The following is a 25,761-nucleotide window of genomic DNA, read 5'->3' on the forward strand; positions in this document are numbered from 1 at the left end:
TTTTGCCAAAGCAGGCAACATAATGAGACCCTGTCTGAAAACAAAACAGAAGCCTTAAGTGTTAGGCTGTAAAAACTTTAGAGTAATTAGTTCAACAAAATCTGCTTTTATGAATAATTTTCAAAACCATTTTAATTCACTTATTTACTTATTTTGTGTGTGCGCTCTCGCAAGTGCGTGAGCAGACCCTATGTGGAGGTCAGCGAGCAGCTTGTCCAAGGAGGTTCTCTTCCTCCGCCTTGTGAGTTCGGGAATTGAACTCAGATCAGCCTCGGCAGGAGCTCCGTTACCTGCTGAGTCATCTCACTGCCTCCTGCCTTTGACATTATTGTAAATCTCACAATATTTTAAGGATAATTTGTACATTAGTGATTATAGCAATAACCCGACAGAATAAAAACAATTTAACACTCAGAGACTTATAATGAAAGAGGATGTGGTATTTTTAAGCAGAGAAATTAAAGACCTTAAAAAAAAAAAAGACTTTAGGGCTGGAGCTCAGTTGGTATATTGTTGTTATGCAAGCATGAGGACCTGAGTTCAATTCCCAGCACCTCTGAAAAAACCAGGAGCGGCAGTGATGCCTGCCATCCTCAGGCTGGGGAGGCGGGGCGTCCTGGGGCCTGCTGGCCCGGTCAGCCTTGCTGGGTGGACGAGCTCCAGCGAATATTTTATCTGTTCTTGACAGTTTTTACACATCCACGGTGTATTTTGATCTTGTCCATCCCCCCCCCCCCCCACTCCTTCCTCCATGAGATAAGTTCTCAGTGGAAGTGGAGTGCAAACAGATTCGGAGGGAGAAAATGCCGTCCAGTTATGGCTGAAGGACTCGTCTGAGGAGTTTTGAAATGGGTGGTAGAATATCGAATCAGCAGAGTAACTTGAGTTACAATAAGTCAGGTTAGTATTCAGAATATACAGGTGTTGAGGATGCCATTTGTGGTTATTCCAATATGCTCCCTGAGAGATAGTTGGTCATTATTAAAAATACTTGTTCTGAAAGTTCTTGACTGTGACTAAGAACTTCGTACTGCACGGTGAGGCGAGTGTACTTGAACCAAGGAGGGGGATTATATGCAAGAAAAATGGATCTCCTACCTCAGAGCTCTTGAAGTGCTTAAACTTTCATGCTTAGGTTAGAAAAGCATAACTTTTAAAATTGCAGGCCCAGGCCACAGAAGTGAAGTTCTAGAAACAACATTTCGCATTTGAAAGACTGAAGCTTTCTCCTAGTTTTGTAGGTTTTGGACCTGTGGTGAGACCTGAACGTCCTCCCTCAGTCACAGCTCCATGCTCCGCTCTAGAAATGTCACTGGTCTCCATGACTGCCCTTCTGAAGGACAATATCTTCTCTGTTGCCTTCCCCAGGATGAAGGGGCTGTGATCTCGCAGATCTCAGACATTTCTAATAGGGACGGCCACGCTACCGATGAGGAGAAACTGGCGTCCACATCCTGCGGTCAGAAACCAGCCGGGGCAGAGGTGAAAGGTGAGCCAGGGGAAGGCCTGGAGTCCTGGGGATGCTCCATGTTCCCGTGTCTCCCATAAGCCTGGCATCTTCATCCTCAGAAGCGGGCACAGAAGCAAAGGCATGCCGGAAGGTCCATGGCAATCACCCGAGGGACAGTTCGGGTGCAGATCTGTATTTGTTCTTTACTGGAGGAGACACAGACATATTAACACAGTCCTGGGTGGACATAGGGAGGAGTGGGAGGGTGCCCAGGAGATGCCGTTGAAGTTTTCTCTTGTTTTGTATCGGCACGGTCATCCTCGAGTGGCTGTAAATATGTCCTGTATGTGGCGTTTTGGAGCTGTCATGCTCACTGAGCTTCCAGATGTTCAAGGGGGAGGCGGGGTGCTTGCCTGTGGCGGCCTTTAGTGCTCTGTTGGCGTTTTCTCTGCAGCTTACTTTCTACCCGTTGCTAAGCCCGCTGGCCAGGCCGCCTGACTGGTCCAGGAAAGCATCTGTGTCCTCTTCTGTAAGGTTCATAGCTAACGCCTGTGCAGCAAAAGTGAGACCCAGCGAAAAACCACACACTTATATTATGAGGCTCTTTTTGTCGGATTGTTTCTGTCTCTGCGGTGCTGGGTATTGAACCCAGGGCCCTGTGTATGCCAGGCAAGCCCTCTGCCACAGAGCTATCTCCCCAGCCCTTGGTTTTGTTGTGTCAGACTTGCTGTGTAGCCCAGGCTGGCCTTAAATTCAGTTTCCTCTGCTTCTATCAGTTGAGTGTTGGAGTTATAGATATATATCATCATGCCCATATTAAAGTAAGTTTTACAAAGTACAAAAACCTAAAATGAAGGCCAAACAAACAGAAAAGTATAGGGTTTGGTCTTGATTTTTCTCTTCTTTCTCTTTTCTTTTTGTCCCACACTAACTGAAACTAATTATTTATTTTTCTTTTTTTTTGAGACAGGGCCCAGTTCCATAGCCTCCTCACTGGCCTAGAGCACTCACACAGATCAGACCGGCCTCTACTGGGTAGTATTTCTCTGACCTGGTCTCCCAAGTACTGAGATTGGAGGTTTATGTCACCATGTACAGTGTCTTAGGCGCTCTCCTGTTGCTATGAGAAAATAGCACAACTGAGGCCACCTGTAAAAGAAAGCATTTAATTTTGGGGCTCATGCTTCCAGAGGGTTGGAGTCGATGACCATTATGGCAGCTGAGACAACAGCTGCAAGGCAGGGAGAGGAGGGACTAAGTAGGAATGGCGCAGTGGCACACTTCCTCCAACAAGGACACACCCTTAATCCTTCCCACGCAAACAGTTCCACCAATGGGGAACCACGGATTCAATAGCTGAGCTTACGAGAGCCATTCCTTTGACCTTCCACTTCCACTCTGGCCCCCATAGGCTTGTAGCTATATCATTGTGCGAAAGTGTATTTAGTTCAGCTTCAGAAGTGTCCCCTTACTCTCTGAGTCTCAAGACTTTAAAGTCAAAAAGCAGATTACATATTTCTAATATACAGTGCACAGAATATGCATTACCATTCCAAAAGGGAGGCGTTGGAAACAGTGAGGAAACAGCAAACTGGAAATCCTGTAATTCTGTCCGAGGCTAGAGGGTTTGGCTGGCTCTTCTCTCACAACACACTTGTAGGCTGCAGCCTGAGGCATCTCCAGCATCCTGAAGTCTCCACTGCACTCCGGGCTTCACCTTCACAGTTTCCCCGTAGCCGCCTCTCAGAGCTTCCCTGCAGGGTTTCCCTGCTCTACAGCTGACCTCTGACTCTCCTTAACCTCACAGGGAGAGTCAACAACCCCTCTACTCCTGTATCTTTCCTGATGCTAGGACAGTGTGCCTGTTGATGCCAGATTCTGCTGCTTGCTTAGAATGGCACCTGTCTTTGTGAATTACATCAGCATCAGCTTTGTTTGTTGGTACCTTTCAGGAACGCTTAATTCTTTGGCTTTTTCTTCTCACAGATTGCAGGATTAGCTGGCTAGGGTCTCACCCTTTAATTCATTTCTCCTTCTCTGTTTCAGCTCCAGCCATGGCCCTAGCACTACATTTCCTGGTGTTCCTTTTTTCCCCAGTCTGTACATTTTGCATTTCTTTTTGCCCCATTTCTCTTTTTTCATTGTAGATCCGCATAAGAGGGGTTGCTAATAACCACATGGTGTAATCAGTATTAGACTGTCCTGAAATTTTCTCTGCCAGTGAAATTAATCCAAAACACTTAGTTTATAACAAAGACAAAAACAGCCATATTCTTTGCCTAAATATCAGAAGAATAGTATTGAGGCCAGCTGCTAATATTGTTCCCTCTAAAACCTCCTGAGCTGGGCCTCCATAGTCCACACTGCACCCAGCATTGTTCTTTTCCAAGCTCCTACTAGATGGCCAAGCCCCCTTTACAGTGTTCAACCACTTTCCTCTGCCACAGCAAGAGACCATGCCCTCATACTGGTTCTTCTTAGTTATTTTTCTATTTTTGTGACAAGACACCATAACAGAAAACATAATTTAGGGGGCTCAAGTTTCCGGAGAGTTGAAGTCCATGACCTCACGGCAGCGAGTGTGGCAGCAGGCAGACATGGCGCTCGAGAAGCAGAGAGCTTCTATGTTGAGACAGTAACGGCAAGGCAGAGAGAGAGAGAGAGATAGGGAGGTGGGGGCGCTCACTGGGAATGGCATAGGCTTTTTGAAACCTCAAAGTTTGCCACTAGTGACACACCTCCTAATCCTTCCCAAATAACAGTTCCACCCACTGGGGACCAAACTCACAAATATTTGGGGGAGCCATTTTCATCAGACCCCTGCACCCAGCTTAAAAATGGTTGTCAGTATGGTATAGGTATGTGCATGTGAACACAGGTGCCTGTGAAGGCCAGAAGCCTTGGGTCCCTGGAGCTGGAGTTCCGGGCTGGTGTGAGCCTCCTGACATGGCGTAGGTGCTAGGAACCTGCGCTAGCAGTGTGTTCTCTTAACCACTGAGCCGTCTCTCCAGCTCCTGCTGAAATTCTTGTGGACAGTCATACATTTAGAGAAGGGGAACGATGGAGGTCATGACCTGTCACTGACTCCGGAAAGCAGGTAGAAAGTCCAAACCAAGCAAGTTACCCTGACCCCACCCTCCACCCCACCGCCTCAGCTTCTGTTTGTGGTCATTTCTTGCACTGTATCTGATGCCTGAGACGGTCAGCTTGCGGACAGGAGAGGTTTACATTAGACTATTCAGATGTTGCAACAAGGAGATTTTTAGCTTTATTTTTTGTGTACTTTTCTAAATTTTAAACTTCCTTCAGAGATATAGTCATTGTCTGACCCCCCCCCCCCCAATGTCACCTGATACCAGAAAGGTAGGCCCAATAGGAGGGAACCCAGCTAGATGACAATGAGCTTGGACTTAAGGCAGTTTTATCTGCTGCATGGGTTATAGTGAGAGTGTCCTCCTGAGCCAGAATTTAAATGTGCTCAGATTTAGAAATAGAGTAGGATTCAGTGTTCGCTGAATTTCCAGTGGACACAAGGGGGCAGACCTGCCATTCCTTCAGCTGGGGGGTTGACAGCTGTGGCTAACTCTGCAAGCCTGTGGGCTTTTAACATAAGCGTTCAAGAAAGCCAGCGCACCTTTTAGGAATCTTTACGTTCTGTGTTCTGTTGTTCTAAGCGGGCACTGGAGTTGCCTGGTCTTCACCAGGAACAAAGGAACCCATTCCTTGCAGTTCGTATGAAAATGGCTTTCTCTCTTTCAGGTTTAGAGAAGGAGACATGCCAGAAGACGGAGAAAGAGGAGTCCGCCGTGCATGTAAGTTCCCAGCTTGGAGGGGTGGGGCAGCTTATGTTTCTTTCGCTTTGTTTAGAGCCCAGACTAGTTTGATTCAGTAAATTCTCGTTAACATTAGGTGATGGGGGAGGAAGAAATGTGTGACTGGCTAGATGGTCCAGCAGGTAACAGTGATCACGCACACAGCGGTGGAAGGAGAGAACGGACTCCAGAGCTGTCCTTTGACCTCTGTGTGCACGCTGTGCTACACAAGCTCACACTCATGCTCACATCCATATTCTATACAGTTTCCTCATCTGCAGATCTGACCGTTTGTGCATAACGTTCTTTAACAAGCACTAGCCCCATCTGACCGGGCAAGTTGAACTGTTAGTCTGAATTGAGATGCCCTATAAAATATGAAATACAATCAGCCTTTGAAGACTTGAGTACATGAAAAGAGAACAGTTAGTAAATGTCTCAAGTGGGATACAGTCCGTGATGATGGAGCACGGGCAGTGGGATACAGTTCGTGATGATGGAGCAGAGGAAATGGGATACAGTCTGTGATGATGGAGCGGAGGCAGTGGGATACAGTCTGTGATGATGGAGCAGAGGCAGTGGGATACAGTCTGTGATGGTGGAGCAGAGGAAGTGGGATACAGTCTGTGATGATGGAGCAGAAGAAATGGGATACAGTCCGTGATGATGGAGCACGGGCAGTGGGATACAGTCTGTGATGATGGAGCAGAGGAAATGGGATACAGTCAGTGATGATGGGGCACGGGCAGTGGGATACAGTCTGTGATGATGGAGCAGAGGAAATGGGATACAGTCTGTGATGATGGAGCAGAGGAAATGGGATACAGTCTGTGATGATGGAGCGGAGGCAGTGGGATACAGTCTGTGATGATGGAGCAGAGGCAGTGGGATACAGTCTGTGATGGTGGAGCAGAGGAAGTGGGATACAGTCTGTGATGATGGAGCAGAAGAAATGGGATACAGTCCGTGATGATGGAGCACGGGCAGTGGGATACAGTCTGTGATGATGGAGCAGAGGAAATGGGATACAGTCTGTGATGATGGAGCAGAGGAAATGGGATACAGTCTGTGATGATGGAGCATACAGGGAGCTATCCCCTATGTAGATGGATGGAATGTGCTCATTGCCTAAATGCTTGCTAACACCATGGTTGAAGAAGACACAAAGGCAGATGCCTAGAGTTGACTGAGGATTCTGACATACAGATAATAAAAAACTCACAAAAACTGACCATAAAATGTGTATCAGTTTAGCGTCAGAAAAATAAAGTCAGTTTGATCCAGTAAGTTATCTGTCTACGTGGGTTGTAGCAACAACTAGAAGGTGAAAAAGTTTTATGGTGCCAGCTGCAACCCAGAGCCTTGAGCTAGTTAGGTAGCGTTCTCTACCCAGGAACCCCAGCCCAGGAGTTTCTTTTTTTTTTTTGTTTTTTGTTTTTTGTTTTTGTTTTTCGAGACAGGGTTTCTCTGTGGCTTTGGAGCCTGTCCTGGAAACTAGCTCTGTAGACCAGGCTGGTCTCGAACTCACAGAGATCCGCCTGCCTCTGCCTCCCAAGTGCTGGGATTAAAGGCGTGCACCACCACCGCCCAGCAGCCCAGGAGTTTCTTGATGGTGGTTCCAGTATCCAGGGATAGATTGGCATTCTACCGCTAAGGAACAGATTGCTCCAAAATTTAGTGGCTAAAATAAGAAACATTTATTACTTCATTGTTCCTATGAGTTAGGAATCTTTGGGGGATTTGCCAGGTTCCCTGATTGAAGGTGTTTCTTGACTAAGTTATTGATCAGAGGTGATCTTTGTGCTTGACTTAAGGTGGATTTGCTTCCAATCTTACATGGTTATTGGCAGACACATCAATTCTTTGCCACGTGGGTCTTTCCACAGAGTATCCCAGTATGTAGAAAGCAGAGACTTTGTGGCCATCTTGCCTTAGTAAGGGTTTCTATTGCTGTAAAGAGACACCATGAGAATGGGAACTCTTACAGAGGACGACATTTAGCTGTGGTGGCTCACTTACAGTTTCAGAGGTTCAGTCCAGTATCATGGGACATGGCGACATGCAGGCAGACATGGTGCTGGAAAAGTAGCCGAGAGTCTCACATCTTGTAGTCAACAGGAAGTAGACTTGAGCATATATAAAGCTTAAAGCCCACCTCTTTGTGACATACTTCCTTCAACAAGACCACACCCACTCCAACAAGGCCACACCTCGTAGTAGTGCCACTCCCTATGAGCTTATAGGGGCCAGTACATTAAAGCCACCACAGTGACCTTTGCCATCTCTGAGTGGTCCCTGAGAGTGGCCTTCATCTAGAATGAATGAAATCACACAAGAGAATGGGTACTAGGAGATGCGGCAATTTGGGGGGTTCTGTTAGAGGTTGCCCAAGTGTCCTCTGGTTGGACTCCCCTCCTAAGGGGTTCTGGAGAATGCACGCTGCCAGGTGGCAGCATTGGAATGCCTCTTTTCTGTAGCCAAAGATAACTTTCTAAATTGAACCTAGGGCTAAAGTCTATAAAGACGCCTGCTAAAATTACATGTGTCTTTTGAGCATTTGGAGAGAGGCGGAGGCCAGGATGGCCCAGAAAGTTTTAAAGCCGCTGGTCGAAGTTGTTATCAGATTTTCTGTTTAGTCTCCGTTTAAACAAGACTGTAGGAAACAGACTGATTGGCAGACAGTAACTCCTCAGTTGTACTCACTCACACTTGGAGGATGAGATTGTTTCCAGGGTCACTGTGGCTGGCATTTTGGTTGTTAGGTTACACATATGCAAAAAAACTCATTTTCCTAGGTTTGATTTGGGAACAACGAAATGCCAACCAAATATGGCTCTTTAGAACTGCAGCTGTCCTGGATGTAAACCGGTCACCAGAAGACCAGAGACCACCAGAAAGGAGCTACAGATGTAGTTTCAAAACTGAACTGCTCATTAACCCCTCTACTCCCAAAGACTTGACTTAAGCACAGGTTTATGTTGAATTCAGCCTCTTTGTTTAAGGGTTAATATGGGTGTGTACTTGAGGTCGTCACAGCAGCTGGAGTCCTTGGTGAGCCTGAGTCACTGAGGTGGAAAGATGAAGGTCGAAGGTCAGATAGATTGGCCACGTCTGCCTGCTTAGGCATGATAGGTAATACATGTTAGAATCATTGCCATAGTGGTTAAACAGAGATACAAAGCATCCGTATGTGGATGGAAGGGTTCTCGCTCTTCTTGAAAAATTATTTGCATAAGACACATCCCCAGAAAATACCAGAAAAATGAAGTATTGGGACGTGTTTCTTTTCTGCCTGGGACTCTATGGTAACCAGCCACTTGACAATTACACTCTTTCCTGCTCGTAAGAAGAAAGCTTTCTTGGGTTATCTGTTCCTCCAGCATACACCAACCTGAGTAGTCACTAGCACCCCTTCCTTTAGTTAGTCCTGGAACGAGATTGCTGGCTTAAAGCTGCCTTTCTCCTGCTTCTGCAAGCACAGTCATAAAGGGTAGGATCTGTGGTGAGGAGGTTGCTGAGGTATATTCAGGGTTAAGCTGGAAACCAACCATGTTAAATATAACCCTGTCCCCCAGGGACTGCTGGAGTCCTCATCGGAAAAAGCCCCCGTGTCTGTGGCCTGTGGAGGGGAGAGCCCCCTGGATGGCATCTGCCTCAGTGAAGCAGACAAGACTGCCGTGCTCACATTGATCAGGGAAGAGGTAACGTTCTCTTTTGTCTGCAGAGGTCCCGTCTCTGCTAACTTGCCTCACCACAACCTGCAGCTTCCTACTCTCTGTAGCTTGTGTGGTTCCTGTAGACACCGGCCGTGGTGCTGGTGTTCAGCGAGCTGATGGCACTGATGTATTGTTAAGACTTTGTACCCCGAGGTGACCACGTAGTAGACAGAAGGAAATCTGTATCTGGTCAGTTGAAGCGCACAGGGTCGCCCGTGGGTTCTTTTATTTTATGTGTATGCCAGAGGAGCACCTGATCCCTCAAGGAGGTATAAGCAGTTAGGAGCTCACATGTGGGTGCTGGGAACTGAACTCAGGCCCTTTGCAAGAGCAGCCAGTGCTCTTAACCTCTGAGTCATCCAGTCCCGTCTCTGTATTCTTCTTCTTCTTTTAAATGTACATTGATTGTGTTTTGCCTGCATGTATGTCTGTGTGAGGTGTCAGATCCCCTGGAACTGGAGTTGTGAGCTGCCATGTGGGTGCTGGGAATTGAACCCCGGGTCCGCTGGAAGAGCAGCCTAACCACTGAGCTATCTCATCTCTCCAGCCCCCATCTCTATATTCCTGAGACCCTTTATATAAGCACAGAAACAGAAGATTAGGAAGAAGGGAGAACCTGAGGAGGATAAGTGGAAGGGAGGCGCTGGATGCCTGTTTGAGCCCTGTGTAGGACAAGCAGGTCTGAGACAAGGAGTGGAAAATACTTCTAATTATCGAGAATGTCTCAGATGTGAAGCTGGGTTCTGGTCATTCACAGTGGGCTGCACCCTGAGCCTCTTCGTTCTGACTCAGTTCTTATCATCAACTGCTGAGACATCACTACAGAAAGGAGTGTGATGAGTGTGGTAGTGTGTTAGTCTCGGCACGTGGGTGGCTGAGGCAGAAGGATCATCAGTTCAGATTGAGAGTACCCCTTAAATGTGAGGGAGCTGTGCTGTTCACCTCTCCCGGTGGCTGGACACTGTGCCAGGTGGTGGCTGTATTACAGCACCCTGTGTAGCTGAGAATGTACTTTCCCAGATGTTTCTTATATACAAACACTGAGATGTACTGTATTTCTAAGTGTTAATTGAATATCTTGTGTCAGACTTGGCCGTGTGTTATTTTTCAGTTTGCAGTAGACTGATGAAGTAAAACAAAGCTTTATTATAATCTAGATAATCACTAAAGAGATCGAAGCAAATGAGTGGAAGAAAAAATACGAAGAGACCCGAGAAGAAGTCTTGGAGATGAGGTCAGCCTGGTGCTGGGGTGGTTGTGGGTCCTTTGTGCGTTGTGGCTGTCATCAGCAGTGTTCTCTTGTCACAGAATCTACGGCTGGCAGGGGGAGGGCTTCTGCTCTTCGCACTGTGCTCTGAGATTAAGAATGTCGGTGCAGTCTGGGCGTGGTGGCACACACCCTTAATCCCAGCACTCTAGAGGCTAAGGCAGAAGCCAGTGATCTCTGTGTTTGAGCCCAGCCTACTTTACTTACCAAGTACTAGGATAGCTAGGCTACAAAGAAAGGCCCCGTCTCAAAAAAGGAAAGGAAAAAGTCAGAGCTAGTATTGACTATTTTCTTCAAATACCATAGCTTCAAGGGTCTTTACAGCATCATATGTGAATAGAATTTATATAATTCTTGCCTTTTTAAAAGAAGAACAGAAGTCTATTTTAAAAATATCCATTTACAATAAAGAGTAATAAAACTTACTGATACAGTCAATGATGGAGGTATTGAAATTAATAAAAGGCAAAATTAATGGGCTTTAAATAAAAATCTTTTGGCCATGGTGATGGGGGCTTTCAAATTTCTGGAACCCCAGCACTCTGGAGACTGGGGCAAGAGGACTACCCCAAGTTTAAGGCCAGCCTGAGCCCCACAACAAATTTTAGGCCAGTTGGGTACACATTTGTCTCAGAGATTCATGCCCCCCCAAAGAAAAGGAAATATTTTTTTTTCTTTTCCTGTCCAGTTTAAAAATTTAAGAGTCATTACGTTACTAAAGATAAGCTCAAAGAGGAGAAATCATAAACCTAACCAGCGGGCCCTGGAGTGCTGACAAGACATTTTAAACATTACTGCTGTAATTTGTGGCTCATGTATTATTTGGTTTGGGAGGACTTCCTGGTTGGAGGCCCAGTGCTGGGCTTGGAACAGCCCCACCTTTAGTGAGCTTACAGTGGCCACCATAAGGACCCTTGCATGCAGAGTCCAGCTTGGCGGACTTACCACTAAGGGGCAGCTGCAGGGAGATTGCCCAGCACCGGGTCTTCAGAAGAACCAGGCTTCACTGAGTGAAAGGCCATTGCAAGGGCATGGTCTTCATTCTCGGAATAAGTGAAATATTTGTGCAGTCAGATAAGATAAAACATGAAACTGAATCAGAGGAGAACAGTGCTTAAAAGGTAATGGGCCAGGAAAGATGGAGTCAGGTGGATCTCATGGGAGCAGCTCTGAGGAGCGGCTTTAATTCGGAAAGATCATCTTATAGTATTTACATAGAAAAACATGATCTTTAGTAAAAGACTAAAAGAGCCAGGAGTGCACACCTTTAATCCTAGTACTCGGGAGGCTCGAGGCCAGCCTGGTCTACAGAGCGAGTTCCAGGGCAGCCACAGCTGTTACACAGAGAAACCTGTCCCAAAAAAAGCAAAACAAAACAAAAACAAGAAGACTAAAAGGCTTCTGTCTTAGCTGGCTTTCATTTGCTGTGAAAAACACCATGGCCAAAAGCAACTTGGGGGCGTGAAGGGTTTCAGCTTATACTTTCAGGTCATGGCCGTCATCAAGGGGAGCCAGCAGGAACCGAGGCAGGAATGTTTCTTCCTGGCTTGCTCAGCTAGCTTTCTTAGAGAACCAAACCACCTGCTGAGGGATGGCGGGGTGCTTGCAGGGGGCTGGGCCCTCCCACATTCATCAGAACTACTGGGGGGTCAAAGGTCAGTGTGACCAAGATAATTCTTCAGTTGAGATTCTCTCTTGTCAGGTGACAATAAAAAATAACCAGGACGGTTTATTAAACACGAAGTGTCAAAAGCTTTTGGAGTTCAGGATGTGGTCCAGCTGTAGAGCACGTACCTAGCTTGTGCGAGACTAGGGCTCCACTCCTACACCCAAGACACAAGCTGTTTTCTTTCCATTTCTCTTCTTCCTTTTTATCTTGTGCAGAGAACATTTAACCTTTCAGAACTTTAGTGAACCTAGTGTATGTAAGAAAAACCAAAGAGGGGAGATAGAGAAAAGGTGTGGTTTTATATGTGTTATTAGATGTTTGTGAATTTGTTTCAGACAGAATGTCTCTGACTTCCATTGCCCCTCTTCTGATAACAAGTTTTATGTTATGATTATAATTTTTTACTTTTTTTTCTTTTTAGAAAAATTGTGGCTGAATATGAAAAGACCATAGCCCAAATGATTGGTAAGGAGAAAGGGTTTTTGTGTGTTGGTTTTGTTTTCTGAGCATGGGCCCTAGAAGCTCCCTGAGCCTGTCAGGTGCCACAGCAATAGACAATCGTGTTTTTACAGTTTTGGAATCTGTGGAGTCCCCTTCCCCTCGGTGCCTTCCCACACGGTCATTTGTTCATCCTGGAGGGGACAGCTAGCTTTCCGAAGCCTTCTTTTCTTTCTTCCTTTTTTTATTTGTGTGTGCACGCACACACACACCTGCCTGAGTTTATGTGTACCAGGTGCCCATGGAAACCACAAGAGGAACTGGAGTTTCAGGGGGTTGTGAGCTGCCTAAAATGGGTGCTAGGAACTGAATCCAGATATTCCACAAAAGCCATGCATGCTCTTAACTGCTCAGCCATCTCTCCAGACTCCCTTTGGCTTTTTCCTGCCTGGCTATTGGCCAATCAGCGTTTATTTAAAATATAATTGACAGGATACAGACCATGGCCCCACAGCACCATGTCATAGTGGTACATATTTTGGGGAACAGTGTGGTATTTTGTACATGAATTCAGTGTCCAGTAATTAAACTATTATAGCTAGCATTTCCTTAAACATTTATTATTTCAAGGCAGGTGCATCACATCCCCACACTCAGGAGGCAGAGGCAGGCAGATCTCTGTGAGTTCATAGCTGGTCTGGTCTTTAGAGCGAGTTCCAGGCCTAGCAGTACTACACAGAGAGACCTGTCTTTTTTTTTTTTTAAAGATGTTTGTCATTTCTTTGGGAACATTCAAATTCCTATGTACTTTCTAATTCTCTATAAATTAAATACCAAGTTCTTGCAGGTGGACGCCATCCTACTTTGTTATAGAACACTCAGACGTACTCTTCTGGTGCTCATTGCCCAGCCTTCATCTCCCAGCCCACCTTTCCCATCCTCTACTGACTGCTATTCTGACCGCTACACCTATAGGATCAGCTCATTTAGCCTCCGCATATGCTGAGAATATTTAGTGTTTTGCTTCCTGTGCCTGGCTTATTTAATACGATATTCTCTGGGCTGGGCTCTCTTTTCTATGGGTACTGAGCTGGTCTGTTCTCATGACTTGTTTCTGTGTTTTCTCACCACTGTGACCAAATCCATGATTATAAACAGAAGAGAAAGGACTTATTTTGGCTCATGGTTTCAGAGTTTAGTCTGCAGTCACTGGGTCCCATATGGTTGTACGGAACACATGTGTTGGTGGGAGTATGTGGCCAAGCAGAGAGAAACAGGAGGTCTGGCAAAGACACACACCCTAGGGCAGCCTTGAACTCACTGTGTAGCCCAGCTGGCTTTGAACTCAGTGTTTCTAGGTCAGATTCCCAAGTACTGGCATGGCAAGTGTGTGCCTTTGCCCTTAGTGAGTGTTTAGTCTGCAGGTTCTGATTTCCCTCCATCAGACCCTGCACAGAGAGCGTATGTAGAGAAACTGACTTAATTGTCTGTATTGAACTTCCACCCTCATTTAGTTGCCTTCCTAAAGCTTGACTCTCACATGAATCTATTCTGACCTTCTAGCATTAAGTACCGAAAAGATTTCCCCACTGTCCACACCAGCAGCTGCCTTCCCAGCCTAACCTTGGCCCTGGCTGTCAGCTCTGTGTGGCTCCTATCCCCAGTCCCTTCTGGGTACCTGCTCCAGTCTGTGCCCTGAGAGGCCACTCTGTGGACACCAGCTCTGTCCCCACGTGGCACATCCTGCTTGCCTCCCCGTCACTTGGTCACTTGTCACTGTGTCCTCCCTCTAGAACAGGAGTTCTGTAGCATGGGGACACCTAGGCCACACCCCCTTTTCCAAGCGCGTTGCTTGGCTCGCCCAGAGTCGGTGTTCACTTTGTCCCCTTTGGCTTGTGGTTCTCAGAAGACGAGCAGAGGACAAGCATGACCTCTCAGAAGAGTTTCCAGCAGCTGACGATGGAGAAGGAGCAGGCCCTGGCTGACCTGAACTCTGTGGAAAGGTCCCTTTCTGATCTCTTCAGGAGATACGAGAACCTGAAAGGCGTGCTAGAAGGGTTCAAGAAGGTGGGTGTCCTTCCACCTTGTCTCCTGGGTGGTCGTGTGGCGTCTTAGTAACAGGCAGTCTCTGCTGTCAGAGTGGTGGGCAAGCTGAGGCTTGGTGGGCTCCTTCTTGATAGTGCTAAAATTAGAAGAGATTTACAAAGCAATGTTAAATTAGGACATGGAGAAGTCTATAGGCTTTCTTTAGTGGAGATTGCCCAAGCCTGTTGAAGTTGCCATGGACTATGAATTAAACACATCTCAATTAAGCAGACTTTCCTATAAAACAAACAAAAATCCCCAACCCTTGTGATACACTGTGCAAGAGAAACAAAGAGATATTCATGTTTGTTTTGAATTTTCCCGTTGGAACAGAATGAAGAAGCCTTGAAAAAATGTGCTCAGGATTACCTGGCTAGGGTTAAGCAGGAAGAGCAGCGATACCAGGCCCTGAAGATTCACGCAGAGGAAAAGCTGGACAGGTGAGAGCTTGTGATGTGCGCTGCGCCTGTTGACTGCTGCGGGTGTAGACAAACAGAGTAACAAAGTTGTACCTTTTACTATCTGTGTTCTTGCTTGTGACTTCAGGTGTGTGTGAGAGATTTTATTCCTCTGGTTAGAGTATAGACAGACGTGTGCACACACAGCATCCCCTCTGTTTCTCACCGCTTAACCTTTAGCCCATTAGTGCTGGCATTTTGTGTTTTTCCTCAGACGTACATGCTAAGCCCCTTAAGGAGTTTATCTTTCTGTGCTCACAAGGACCTTCTCCCTGGCATTTCATTGTTGGAAGGTCTCCGTTTAGGCGGCCACTCCTGCTGAACATCATGGTCATTAAACTCGTCCTGGTGTGGAAGTGCTGTAGCGAGCAGCGCTGTAGACTGTTCCTTCGTGATTAAAGATGAGGAACTGGGGACCAGCAAGCGTGGAGTTATAATAGTTGTAAAGACTGACCAGTTGGCCTCATTAGGCATACGTTGAATGACACCCAACATTGTATGATCAGGTGCAGAGTAATCCAGGCCACCATTGTACTGGATCGTTAAAAAGTTAGGATTGTTATGAAAAATTAAATAATGTCATTTTCTCATGAGATCTAACTTTGGAAGTATATTGCGGTCCTTCAGTATGTTGAAGTATATTGATTGTGCTGTCAGGGTGTGCCATGGGAATGTGCTTAGCAGTTTTATATAAGGTGCATTTTGTAAGTCATTGTTTCTGGGTTTTCCTCTCAGTTCTTTGGAATCTGGGTTTTGTGAAAGTCAGTAGTCAGTACCCTGAGTCTGTTCCTCGTGGCTAACCATGCTCTTCTAATTTCTTCCGCAAACAAACCCAACTTTCCATCACAGAGCCAATGAAGAGATCGCTCAGGTTCGCTCAAAGGCAAAGGCTGAGAGCGCAGCGCTCCATGCTGGACTCCGGAAAGAGCAGATGAAGGTGGAGTCCTTGGAAAGGGCCCTTCAACAGAAGGTACGTGCGGGCTCTGTCACAGGGTTCTTCTAGTGGATACAGGGGCATTGGCTGCTCTCCTGTGGTGTATGTCAGTCCTTGGTGTACATAGCTTGGCATGGATCTGGAGGAAGGTGGCTTTGCTCTTGTTACACAGACACTCCAGGCCAGCTCCTTTATGAACAAATTTGGGGGGACACACATTATTAACCAAGGCTACGGGGAGCCATCAGACATAGGCAGGGTTCAGGGTGGGGGGGAGTTGTGTTTTAAGTGAAGTTCAGGGGCTGTAGCTCAGCAGTTTTCAGAGCCCTGCAGGGACACGAGGCCTTGTCTGGAGGCTGGGAGATGCTAGTAGCCCCAGAGTGGGCGAGAGGCCAGCAGTGCTGCCAAGCGTCCTATAATGGACAGGGTGGCCCCCATCAAATCTCAGGCAACATAATGGATTCTGAGAAACTGTCGTGGAGAAATTAAAAGCAGAAATAATGTTGCCAGGCTCAAGACTGTCTGCTTGCCTTTGGACATGCCAGTGAAGCAGAGAGACATGAGAAGGTGGAGGGCTCTTGCCTAAGCTGAGTTGGGAGTGCTTTATAGAGATAGGAGTTGGGGGTTCCAGTCTGACGCCTGCATCTCTCGAGCCTGCCTGCCTGCCTCCCTCACACCTGCCTTTCACGCCTGCCTCCCTCACGCCTGCCTGACTGGGCTTGGTGGTGTATCCTTGATCCTAACCCCCCTCTCAGGATGCTTTTCCATTCTACACATCACCTCCTCGGGGTATCTGTGTCAACACTTGCCCCCTTGGAGTTGTATATACACCCTGGGTGAGTTGGAAGGGGAACTGCTCCAGGCCCCCTTGCCGATCCCTCTCGCTATCCTGGGAGGAGACCTCGATGCTCAGTCTCTGTGGCACCAGTTGTATTTCTCATGCTCGGCGGGTTTTGGCCTTTCTCTTTCTTCTTCGCTGTTGAACTCGCTGCATCGCCATGTGTGCATTTGTGTGAACTTGCTGCATCGCCACGTGTGCATTTGTGCAGTGGTGCGAACTCGCTGCATCACCACGTGTGCATTTGTGCAGTGGTGCGAACTCGCTGCATCGCCACGTGTGCATTTGTGCAGTGGTGCGAACTCGCTGCATCACCACGTGTGCATTTGTGCAGTGGTGCGAACTCGCTGCATCGCCACGTGTGCATTTGTGCAGTGGTGCCCTTTGACTTAGAGCTTGTGTCTGGCCACCCTGACTCAGACTCTGGAATCCCAGTCCCTGAAGCTCTTGGTGGGTGAAGCAAAATCCACATCCTTGTGTTTTAGCCTGCGCGCCACTCAACAAGAGAATCGGAAGCTAAGGTTTATGGACTGGCTTCAGGAGGGTTGATGGCTCTCCCCGCCCTTAGCGCAGTTAGCGCAGCACTGGGAGCACACTTTGATGGATGGAAGGCATTTGGTCCTCGACCTCAGAGGACTGGTGCAGGGGTGGAGAGGCACTAGGATGTCTGGGGCGGGTCTAGCCACCAGCTCTTCTCTCAGAACACAAAGCAGCCTGCAAATCATATCCTCTGTCTTTCAGAATCAAGAAATTGAAGAACTGACGAAAATCTGTGATGAGCTCATCGCGAAGCTGGGAAAGACGGACTGAGATTCCTCCCGTGAGCTGTGCAGATCTGAGTCTGGCTGCTTGTGTCGTGACCACAAATTATCTTGCCTTATCTAAAAGTAATCCCTCCTTTGCAGAGAAAAATAACTTTTTAAAAAGCACATGCCTGCTGCTGCCTGTCCCGCTGCACCCCACTGCTGCAGCTGGAGCCTGGCTGGTGGTGGGGAAGGAGCTGACGTGTCAGTGGGGGCCTGCGCACCCAGGCTGCCGCTTCCCCTAGTCAGGCTGCTGGGTCCAGCGCGTGCTTCTCCATCTGCAGTTCATCTTTACTTTTCCCGAGTGTGTGAAATTTCTAATTTTGTGGCAACCGTGTGGGGTTATCTTCCCAGCACATATTTGATATTTTTATGACCTGGTTAACCGTTTAAATTTCAGTATCGGCCGTTTTTTTGAAGGAGACAGTTTGGCCCTATTGCCACTAACAGTTTCTCAGTGAGACTTGAGTTCCCTTTTATTTCCAGGGATTTTAATTTCACTCATGCATGCATATGTGTACATGCTGCCACTGTCCCCTGAGGCATATTCAGATATGGATGTTTAGGGAGGAGCATAGTTACATAAATCAACACAGATCAGAGTCTTCTTTGGAAGCAGAGCCTAGGTCTCAAAGCCAGCTTCAGACTTTGTAGGACTGACAACACTGCACCGTTGCTCGAGTGTTTCCTATACACAGAGCCCTGGGTTCGATCCCCAGAACTACAGAAACTGGATGCTGTAGTGCATGCCTGTAATTCCAACACTCCAGAAGCAGGGGCAGGAGAATCAGAAGTTCAAGGTCATCCTCAACTACATAGCTACTTGGAGGCCAGCCTGGGCTGTATGAGACCATGTTTCAAAAAAAGGGGTGAGCGGAAGTGTGGTGACATCGTAGCTGTTGGGAGGGTAGGGCAGAAAAGCCGTTGGGACCTGGAATATAAGGGCAGCACAGCATGAGGCAGAATAGACCTTTTCTCAGAAATCAGAGGCCCGCCAAACCAAAATTTGAGTCAGGGTGGGGAGATGAGGGATGTGAAGATCGGGATGTAGGTTTCATGTCCAAGGAAGACTTTGCTGTGCTGTTTGTTACCCTGGTGCTTGGACCCTTGGGTCCCAGCCTGGCCCCTTGTGCTCAGACTGAATGAGCAACAGCGTGGGCCTCCCTCAGGTCTCACATCTGATGGATGTGTCCACCTGGGGGCAGTTGGTCTCTAAAACAAAACCAGCTGTTGTTATCTATTTGAAATACACACAAAAGGGGCTTGGGAAAGGGTCAGCTGGTTTTGTTAAAAGAGAGGGCAGCCTAGGGACCAGTTTGGGGTGGAGGGCTGTGGTTTTCTGTGTTTACAAGCATGGCACTTCAGAGACTTTAAAACAACACACGTTTTCATGCTGGAGGTGGACTTTAAAGCCAAACAGGCAGTAAAAAGTCATCCCCCAAGTCGGCTTGAATGCGGGGGAGGGCAGCGTAGGGAGGAGGTCCACACAGACAAAATGAAATCCTGTGAACACAGAATGGGGGATGTTAACCCCCAAAGAGAAATTTCCCACCCTGCTGTCAGTGAGTTCCTTTCCATTTGATAGGCAAAACCAGATCCATTCCAGCTTTAATGTGTTTTTTGGCCTTCGTCATCTACCCTGAGTCATCGTGAATATGCACTATTCAGTACACACACGTTTTCCTCCTTGTCAAACTATTGCAGGAGCCAGCTCCAGAAATGAATTATGCCTCATGGAGAAACTGTAGGTCTCAGAAACAATGTCCCTCTAGTGGTGTGTCACCATGCAGGTGCAGGCTTCAGCCCCAGGGAGCGAGCAGTGTCTTTTCAAGCTAGAGGTCACATTTTGTCAATGTGTGCTTGTTATAATTGTGCTTAGGTTAGGCTGTATTTTAAAGGCCTACTGTCTTACCATTTTGTACAAAACCACGAACAAGTAGAAGCTACCTGTGGTTGGAGGAATGGCTTGACAATCATTTAGTCACAGAGGCTTAATGTGACGGCTGTAGCCATAGACATTATTGTGGGTTCAAGTGTCTTCAGGGGACATACCTGACGTCAGCTTAACTCTCTTCCACAAGGGAAGTTAACTTTGCATTTCAGGAAACACTGCAGAAGTTTCTGCCACAGTGTAATGGTGGTGTCCGTGTGTGATTGGTATTGATTTTTTTTTTTCCAGTATGAGTGGTCTCCATCAAAAAAATCTCTCATCCTTGTTTCCTGAATTTTTTTTTTTTGGTAGTGCTGGGACTTGAACCCGGGTCTTGAACATGCTAGCTAGGCAAGTACTCTACTGTGGAGCTGCATCTCTGGCCCCAGTCATCTTTCTAAGCCTGTGCAATTTTAAAGCATCCTATGCTGTATGTTACAAAGCATAGAAGAGGCATGGTGCCTGTCCTTCCCTGCCACACTGGCGGAAGAGACCCCTTGAAAAACAGGCCCTGCTAAATGAGATTGCTGTGCAGGGGACATGAAATAGCTCTGTAAGCAATGTCTGCCAGTGGCCTCTTAGTCATCACCATTGCCAGGAAATTTCTGCAGCATCTAGTTTGTGGATACTCTCCAACAAGAATAAAAAATGTAGCTTGCACAGCTGGAAAATTAAGAAAGTATACTAGGCAGAGGAAAGAATACTTATTTTTCTTTTAATTAAATGAGCCCTAAAAAGCTCTTAGTACTCTAGAGAGTAAAAATACAAAGTTTCCTTCCACACATGCTGGGGGGCCAAAATACTTGTTTGTTAGGCAGTTAAAAGGGGGACCAGGCCTGGTGGTACATGCCTATAATTTTGGCTTTCTGGAGGCAGAGGCAGGGACCAAGAGTTCGGGCCTGCCTGGGCTATACAATGAGATCCTATCTTCAAAGATTTAAGAGCTACTCGGTAGTAGCATTTTTTTTTTTTTAACCACACACACAAGGCATTGGTGTACAACCCCAGCATTGTAAAAATAAATAACAAAACCCCTAAAACACAAAGGAAATAGAAGCTACTGACTCAGAAAGTGGTTTGGGAGCGTTGGGTGAACCTGTTGAGACTCAGCATAGACCCATTTCTCTAGTTCCTCTTTGCCAAAGTGTCGACAGGTTTTACCTGTCAGTATCCCAGACCCGGTTACTGTGTGCTTACGCTGTTTGGAGACTGGTAACTTTCTTAAATTTTGTATTCTCTGCTTGGTGCTCTAGTGTGGAGCCTAGCATCTTCAGAAGCAGACCAAATTAGAAAGCGCTCAGTGCAGGGCTCTCTCGGGAGGGTGGTCCCTATCACTTAGGATTCGAGTTCAGGCTCAGCTTCCTTCCCAGGCAGAGCCCGCTTTCTCCCTGTGCAGACTTGGCACTGTCCGTGCACAGATCATTCACCAGGCAGCCCTGGATTGACCACAGTAGACCGAAGCTCTCACCTGCAGCAGAGATAGCTCAGGCTAGACAGGGCCCCTCTGCAGCTCACCGGCATCGGGAGCCATGACAGAGTTCAGGGCGCACCAAACTGAAAGTGGTGCAGACCGTCTGTAGTTCCTTTCCTTGGTCTCCATTTCATTCCGTGGTCTTTCGACTTGGTCATTCCTGCTGTCTCTGTAGGTCTGTGACGCTCTGCGTTCCTGCTGTCTCTGTAGGTCTGTGACCCTCTGCGTTCCTGCTGTCTCTCTGTAGGTCTGTGACCCCCTGCGTTCCTGCTGTCTCTGTAGGTCTGTGACACTCTGCGTTCCTGCTGTCTCTGTAGGTCTGTGACACTCTGCGTTCCTGCTGTCTCTCTGTAGGTCTGTGACCCTCTGAGCCTGCTCTCAGGTTGCTTTTCTTGAGACAAGAGAATGTAGGTGTTGAAAGAGTCTGATTCAAGCAAGGAATTTGAAAATGTATATATTATGAAGATTTTTAAGGGTAGGAGGTTATTATGTACTTACTAAAGAACAGATAAAGTCTGGGAATCCCCGGGTACCAAGCCAAAGGTCTGGGATATCATCTTTCAAAAAGTTTTAATAACAAAGTTATTTAAAGGAAACTAATGTTCAGAAAGGTTTGACTGGTTTCCAGATTCCAGTTATTTTTTTTTAAAGCGATTTACTAGGGCTGGGGGTGTAGCTCAGTTGGTGACACACTTGCTCAGCATGCTCAAGTCCTTGGATTTCATCCCTAGTGCTGGGGAAAAAGCATTTACTACTAAATTCTTCAGGGTCCCATATGGATAAGAAAGGGAAACAAATGTCTAGAAACAGCGTGTCTCCCTCTTGGTTCTCTCCCGAACCAGTGCAGAGCACAGGCAAGTCACTTGCAGAGACTACAGATTGCACTTCTGGTAGTTTCCATCCAAATGCAGCCCCCTCTCTGTGCCTGTCAGCCTGCAGTCAGATGTGGACAAATAAGATTCCTGAGGAATGACTTTCTTTACTGTGGTTTCAGCTTTATGTAAACACATAGATTCCCGTATAGTTCCAGTATGGAGATGCTGCTGCAATGCTGGCCTTAGGTAGTCTGTATGATGCTTTCACTGCTCAGAGGAGACCAAGCATGGGGCTGAGGTATGGCCTTCCCTGTATGGAGTTGTGTATGTCAAGATGCCGCTTTGCCTTTTTGTGGTATCTGAATATGCCCAACAAAAGTGCTTCCTCTTACACAACTGACTCTATATTTGTGAATAATTTTCAAATGGACACAGAAATTTGAACTCTGAAACCACATCTGATACAGGGCAGTGTCTAGGTTAATCCTGCAGCCTCAGCTTCGTCCATTGCAACCCCTGGGACAGGATTCAGTCATTCTGAAGTCCCAAGGCAGTAGTCAGCTTTCCAGTATCGCTGTTAGCGAGTCTGTATTTGCCAGTAGATGCCCACTGTACTAACGTGCCAAGTGTTTATTGCACATCTGCTCCCATCGTGTCCCCGGTGCCCTAAAGTGTGTGAGGAGCCCCTCACTGGGTGTGGGGGGCACCTGCCGCGCTGGCTCCTGTTGTCAGGGCTGTGTTGTATGGAATAATCATCCCCATAGATTTTATACACATAGTAATTTCCCTTTTTATATGTCAGGTAAATATTTGTAAAGGTTATACTCACACAAAAGAATTATTATGATAATTACTAATATATTTTTTCCATGTTTCATTGCCTGAATAAAAACTGTTTACCACTGTTAAGTCTGAGGTCTGTCTTCCTGGTTGTCAGTTGATTTATCCTTGAGTATTTATGGTAGCCTCTCATGGGTTCCATATTTCCGTCTGAAAATAGATGACATTTTCCTCTGCTCGTTTCCTGGGGCTTCATGCATTTCACTGGGCATGTAATTGAAAACAAAACAAGCTCCGGAATTCTGACCCCGCCATAGAAACCACCATGACGGCGTCTGTGCTAACAGATTTTTGCTGAGTGCTCCTCGGTGTCACTTAGAGACTAGTCCATCCTGGCATTTCAAGTCCCCCAGAAGCCAAGTTACTCTGAGCTTTCTGCCTTGCTGAAGGCCCCGGGGTGAGCTGGAGCTGTAGAGAACACAGCTGGTGCGCTGTGTGTTTTCTAGGCTAGTACAGGAAAATTGTGAATGGTTGGACCAGCTCCCTGGCTAGGGTGGGCCAGGGTAGAACTGGAAGAGTTCTACCTTCCACATATTGCCATTGCAGTGGATAGTCAACACTTGTTTTTACAATTTAGCTGAGGATGAGGAAGTCGGGATGCTTTATTTGCTTATTGTGAATCTCTGCAGCCCTTAATGGTCCTGGTTTGGGAGACAGGGTACCAATGTGTTCTGACTGCAGAGGGCATCCTATAACAGATCTCATTTTCTTAGCATTGTTGGCGAAGTAAGATGAAAATAAGACTGTCCAAGATAAGACCATCTTGATTTCAGTCAACAACAGGTGGTACATGCTTTTAATCCCAGCGCTCAGGAGTCAGGCAGGTGGATCCCTGTGAGTTCAAGGGCCAGACTGGCGGTCTACGTACAAAGTTCCAGGACAGCCAGAGCTACACAGAGAAACTCTCAAGACAGCTTCGCCTAGGGTAAAGCTTTGGCATGGAAGGTTGAAGTAAAGATTCTAGCTTTGCTTGGGGCAGTAGTGAGGCCCCTAATGCCCTCATTTAGATGGAGAATGCTAGAAGTGAGTTGAGGTCTGGCTTTACAAATTTCCCTTATAGAAGTGCAGCCTATGAGGTTTGAGATGTATGTACTAAAGCAGATGTTCTGGAAGCCAGTGAGTCCACATATTGCCATTGATTTTTATTTAGAAAGATGAAATTGCTAGCCCATGTCACAGCGAAGGAAGAATCGGGCCTTAGGTCCCAATCCCACATCCTAGTCTAGGCTAGATAGCTTGCTGTACATATTTGAATGCTTAGTCACCAGAGGGGGTGCTGTTTGAAAGGATTAGAAGGACTAAGAGACGTGGCCTTGTTGGAGGAAGTTTGTCACTGGGGGTGGACTTTGAGGTTTCAAATGCCTCTGCCAAGACCAGAGTGTCAGTCTCTGCCTGCAGATGAGGACGTAGCTCTCAGTTCCTGCTCTGGCACCATGTCTGCCTACTGCCAGGCTTGATGCTAATGGACTAAACCTCTGAACCTGTAAGCCGGTCTCCCATTAGATGCCTTCTCTTCTAAGTTACCTTGGTCGTGGTGTCAGCAATAGAACAGTGGCTAAGAGGTGTGTTGTCTTTGTGTCTGTGATGCATATTGCTGTGGGAGCACCTCAGACTGGAGTTACAAGTGGCTATGGCTCACTGTGTAGGTGCTGGGAATTGAACCTGGGTCCTTGGAAGAGCAGTCAGTAGTCCTTACCATTGCACATTCTCTCCAGCCCAAGACTGCTTTACTTTGGACCTTCCTTGGTTCCGTACCCAAGTGATGAAGAAACTAGGGTCATACTCTCCTCAGTTCTTTTCCCAAGTAGCGAATGCCATTCCAACCGCCTGTAACCAACACTGCTGTGATTCTAATAGGCACTGACTGTCTCCCTGAGAGATGCCCCTGAGGGCCAAGCTGCATTTCCTACATCTCAGATGTACAGAGTTCTTAAGACAGAAACACAGCACATGTATTCAGCAGTAAGACTTTGGAGTTAGGCATTTTTGTTCTAGACATGGGAAATGACAGATAAGTTGGTTCTTTTAAGTGCAGTTAGCTGGTGGGATGCACACAGGAAGAGGCGTGAGATGAAGAGTTAACTTCCAGACAGCCTCCTGCTGCGACATCCAGTATGAAACGCATCTCTCGGAAAGGGCCGCCACTTCATCGTCTTGCATGAAATTTAGACTTTTCCCAGGCACTTTGTTTTTTGTTTTACTTTGTGTAAATGATGCAGGTGACAATGTTGTGAGTGTTTGGAAGTTAAAGGACACCTTCAGGAGTCTTCCATCATGTGTGTCCTGGGGACCAAGCTAAAATCCTTAGTCTTGGGAGAAAACACCATCACCTACTGAGCCAGCTTCCCAGTTAATTTTTCTAAAGTAACCAATCTTCCTTCCTTCCTCCCTCCCTCCCCTCCCTTCTTTTTTTTCATGACAGGGTTTCTCTGTTTAACAGCCCTGGCTGTCCTGAAACTCGGTTTGTATACCAGGCTGGTATACAGGCTTACAGAGTGAAGTCGTGTGCCACCATACCCAGCCTTAACATCGCCTATTTTCAACCAAAGCTCTGTAGAATGTTTCCCATACAGCATTCGCTTCAGTGCAGACATGATGATGGCCACTGGGTGGCTTCACACCCAAAGTTTTCAAACTGCAGCACAAAACCTGTTTTTGAAGCCACAAATAAAAGAGCAAGCAGAAGAGCTGCAACAAATACTTGGTGGGCAAGGAAATAGGGAGGGTAAGTGCCATCCACAACTTGTATTGCATTACGTCTGTTGGGCTGCAATTGAAAAGGATTTTTAGATCCTTTTACTTTATGCATGTGAGTGTTTTATCTGTTCCCCCCACCAGTGTGTGTGTGTGTGTGTGTGTGTGTGTGTGTGTGTGTGTGCAGTGTGTGTGTGTGTGTATGTGTGTGTGTGTGTGTATCGTGTACATGCCTGGTGCCCCTGGAGGTCAGAAGAGGGCATTGGATCCTTGGAACTAGAGTTATGGAAGGTTGTGAACCACCATGTGGGAACCGGGAGCCAAACACACAGGTCTTCTAAAAGAGTAAAATTGCCCTTAACCACTGAGCCAACTCTCCAGCCTTCCAGCCTGCAATCGTTAATGTCCTGATTGGGAGGCCTGGGAAGCTTAAACCATTTTTTTTTTTATTTATTTATTTTTTTTTGGTTTTTCGAGACAGGGTTTTTCTCTGTGGTTTTGGGAGCCTGTCCTGGAACTAGCTCTTGTAGACCAGGCTGGT

General features: G+C 46.9%; 1 protein-coding gene across 7 annotated transcripts in view; it reads left to right on the forward strand.

The window, feature by feature from the left end:
- Tacc1 (transforming acidic coiled-coil containing protein 1) overlaps nucleotides 1-22,595 on the forward strand; it is a 97,228-nt gene extending 74,633 nt beyond the window's left edge. For all 7 annotated transcript variants that reach the window (XM_041674035.1, XM_041674039.1, XM_041674034.1 and 4 more), the window contains 9 exons: nucleotides 1,369-1,489; nucleotides 5,210-5,262; nucleotides 8,838-8,963; nucleotides 10,136-10,212; nucleotides 12,336-12,379; nucleotides 14,259-14,419; nucleotides 14,771-14,877; nucleotides 15,745-15,865; nucleotides 17,409-22,595. In XM_041674035.1, the coding sequence (XP_041529969.1) occupies nucleotides 1,369-1,489; nucleotides 5,210-5,262; nucleotides 8,838-8,963; nucleotides 10,136-10,212; nucleotides 12,336-12,379; nucleotides 14,259-14,419; nucleotides 14,771-14,877; nucleotides 15,745-15,865; nucleotides 17,409-17,477 (879 nt within the window). In that variant the 3' untranslated portion in view covers nucleotides 17,478-22,595. The remainder of the gene's footprint in view (nucleotides 1-1,368; nucleotides 1,490-5,209; nucleotides 5,263-8,837; nucleotides 8,964-10,135; nucleotides 10,213-12,335; nucleotides 12,380-14,258; nucleotides 14,420-14,770; nucleotides 14,878-15,744; nucleotides 15,866-17,408) is intronic.
- Nucleotides 22,596-25,761: the final 3,166 nt, after the last annotated feature.

Source organism: Microtus oregoni, unplaced genomic scaffold (assembly GCF_018167655.1).
Source record: "Microtus oregoni isolate MIOR12 unplaced genomic scaffold, Mior012 000024F_ref0000369, whole genome shotgun sequence".
Lineage (NCBI taxonomy): Eukaryota > Metazoa > Chordata > Mammalia > Rodentia > Cricetidae > Microtus > Microtus oregoni.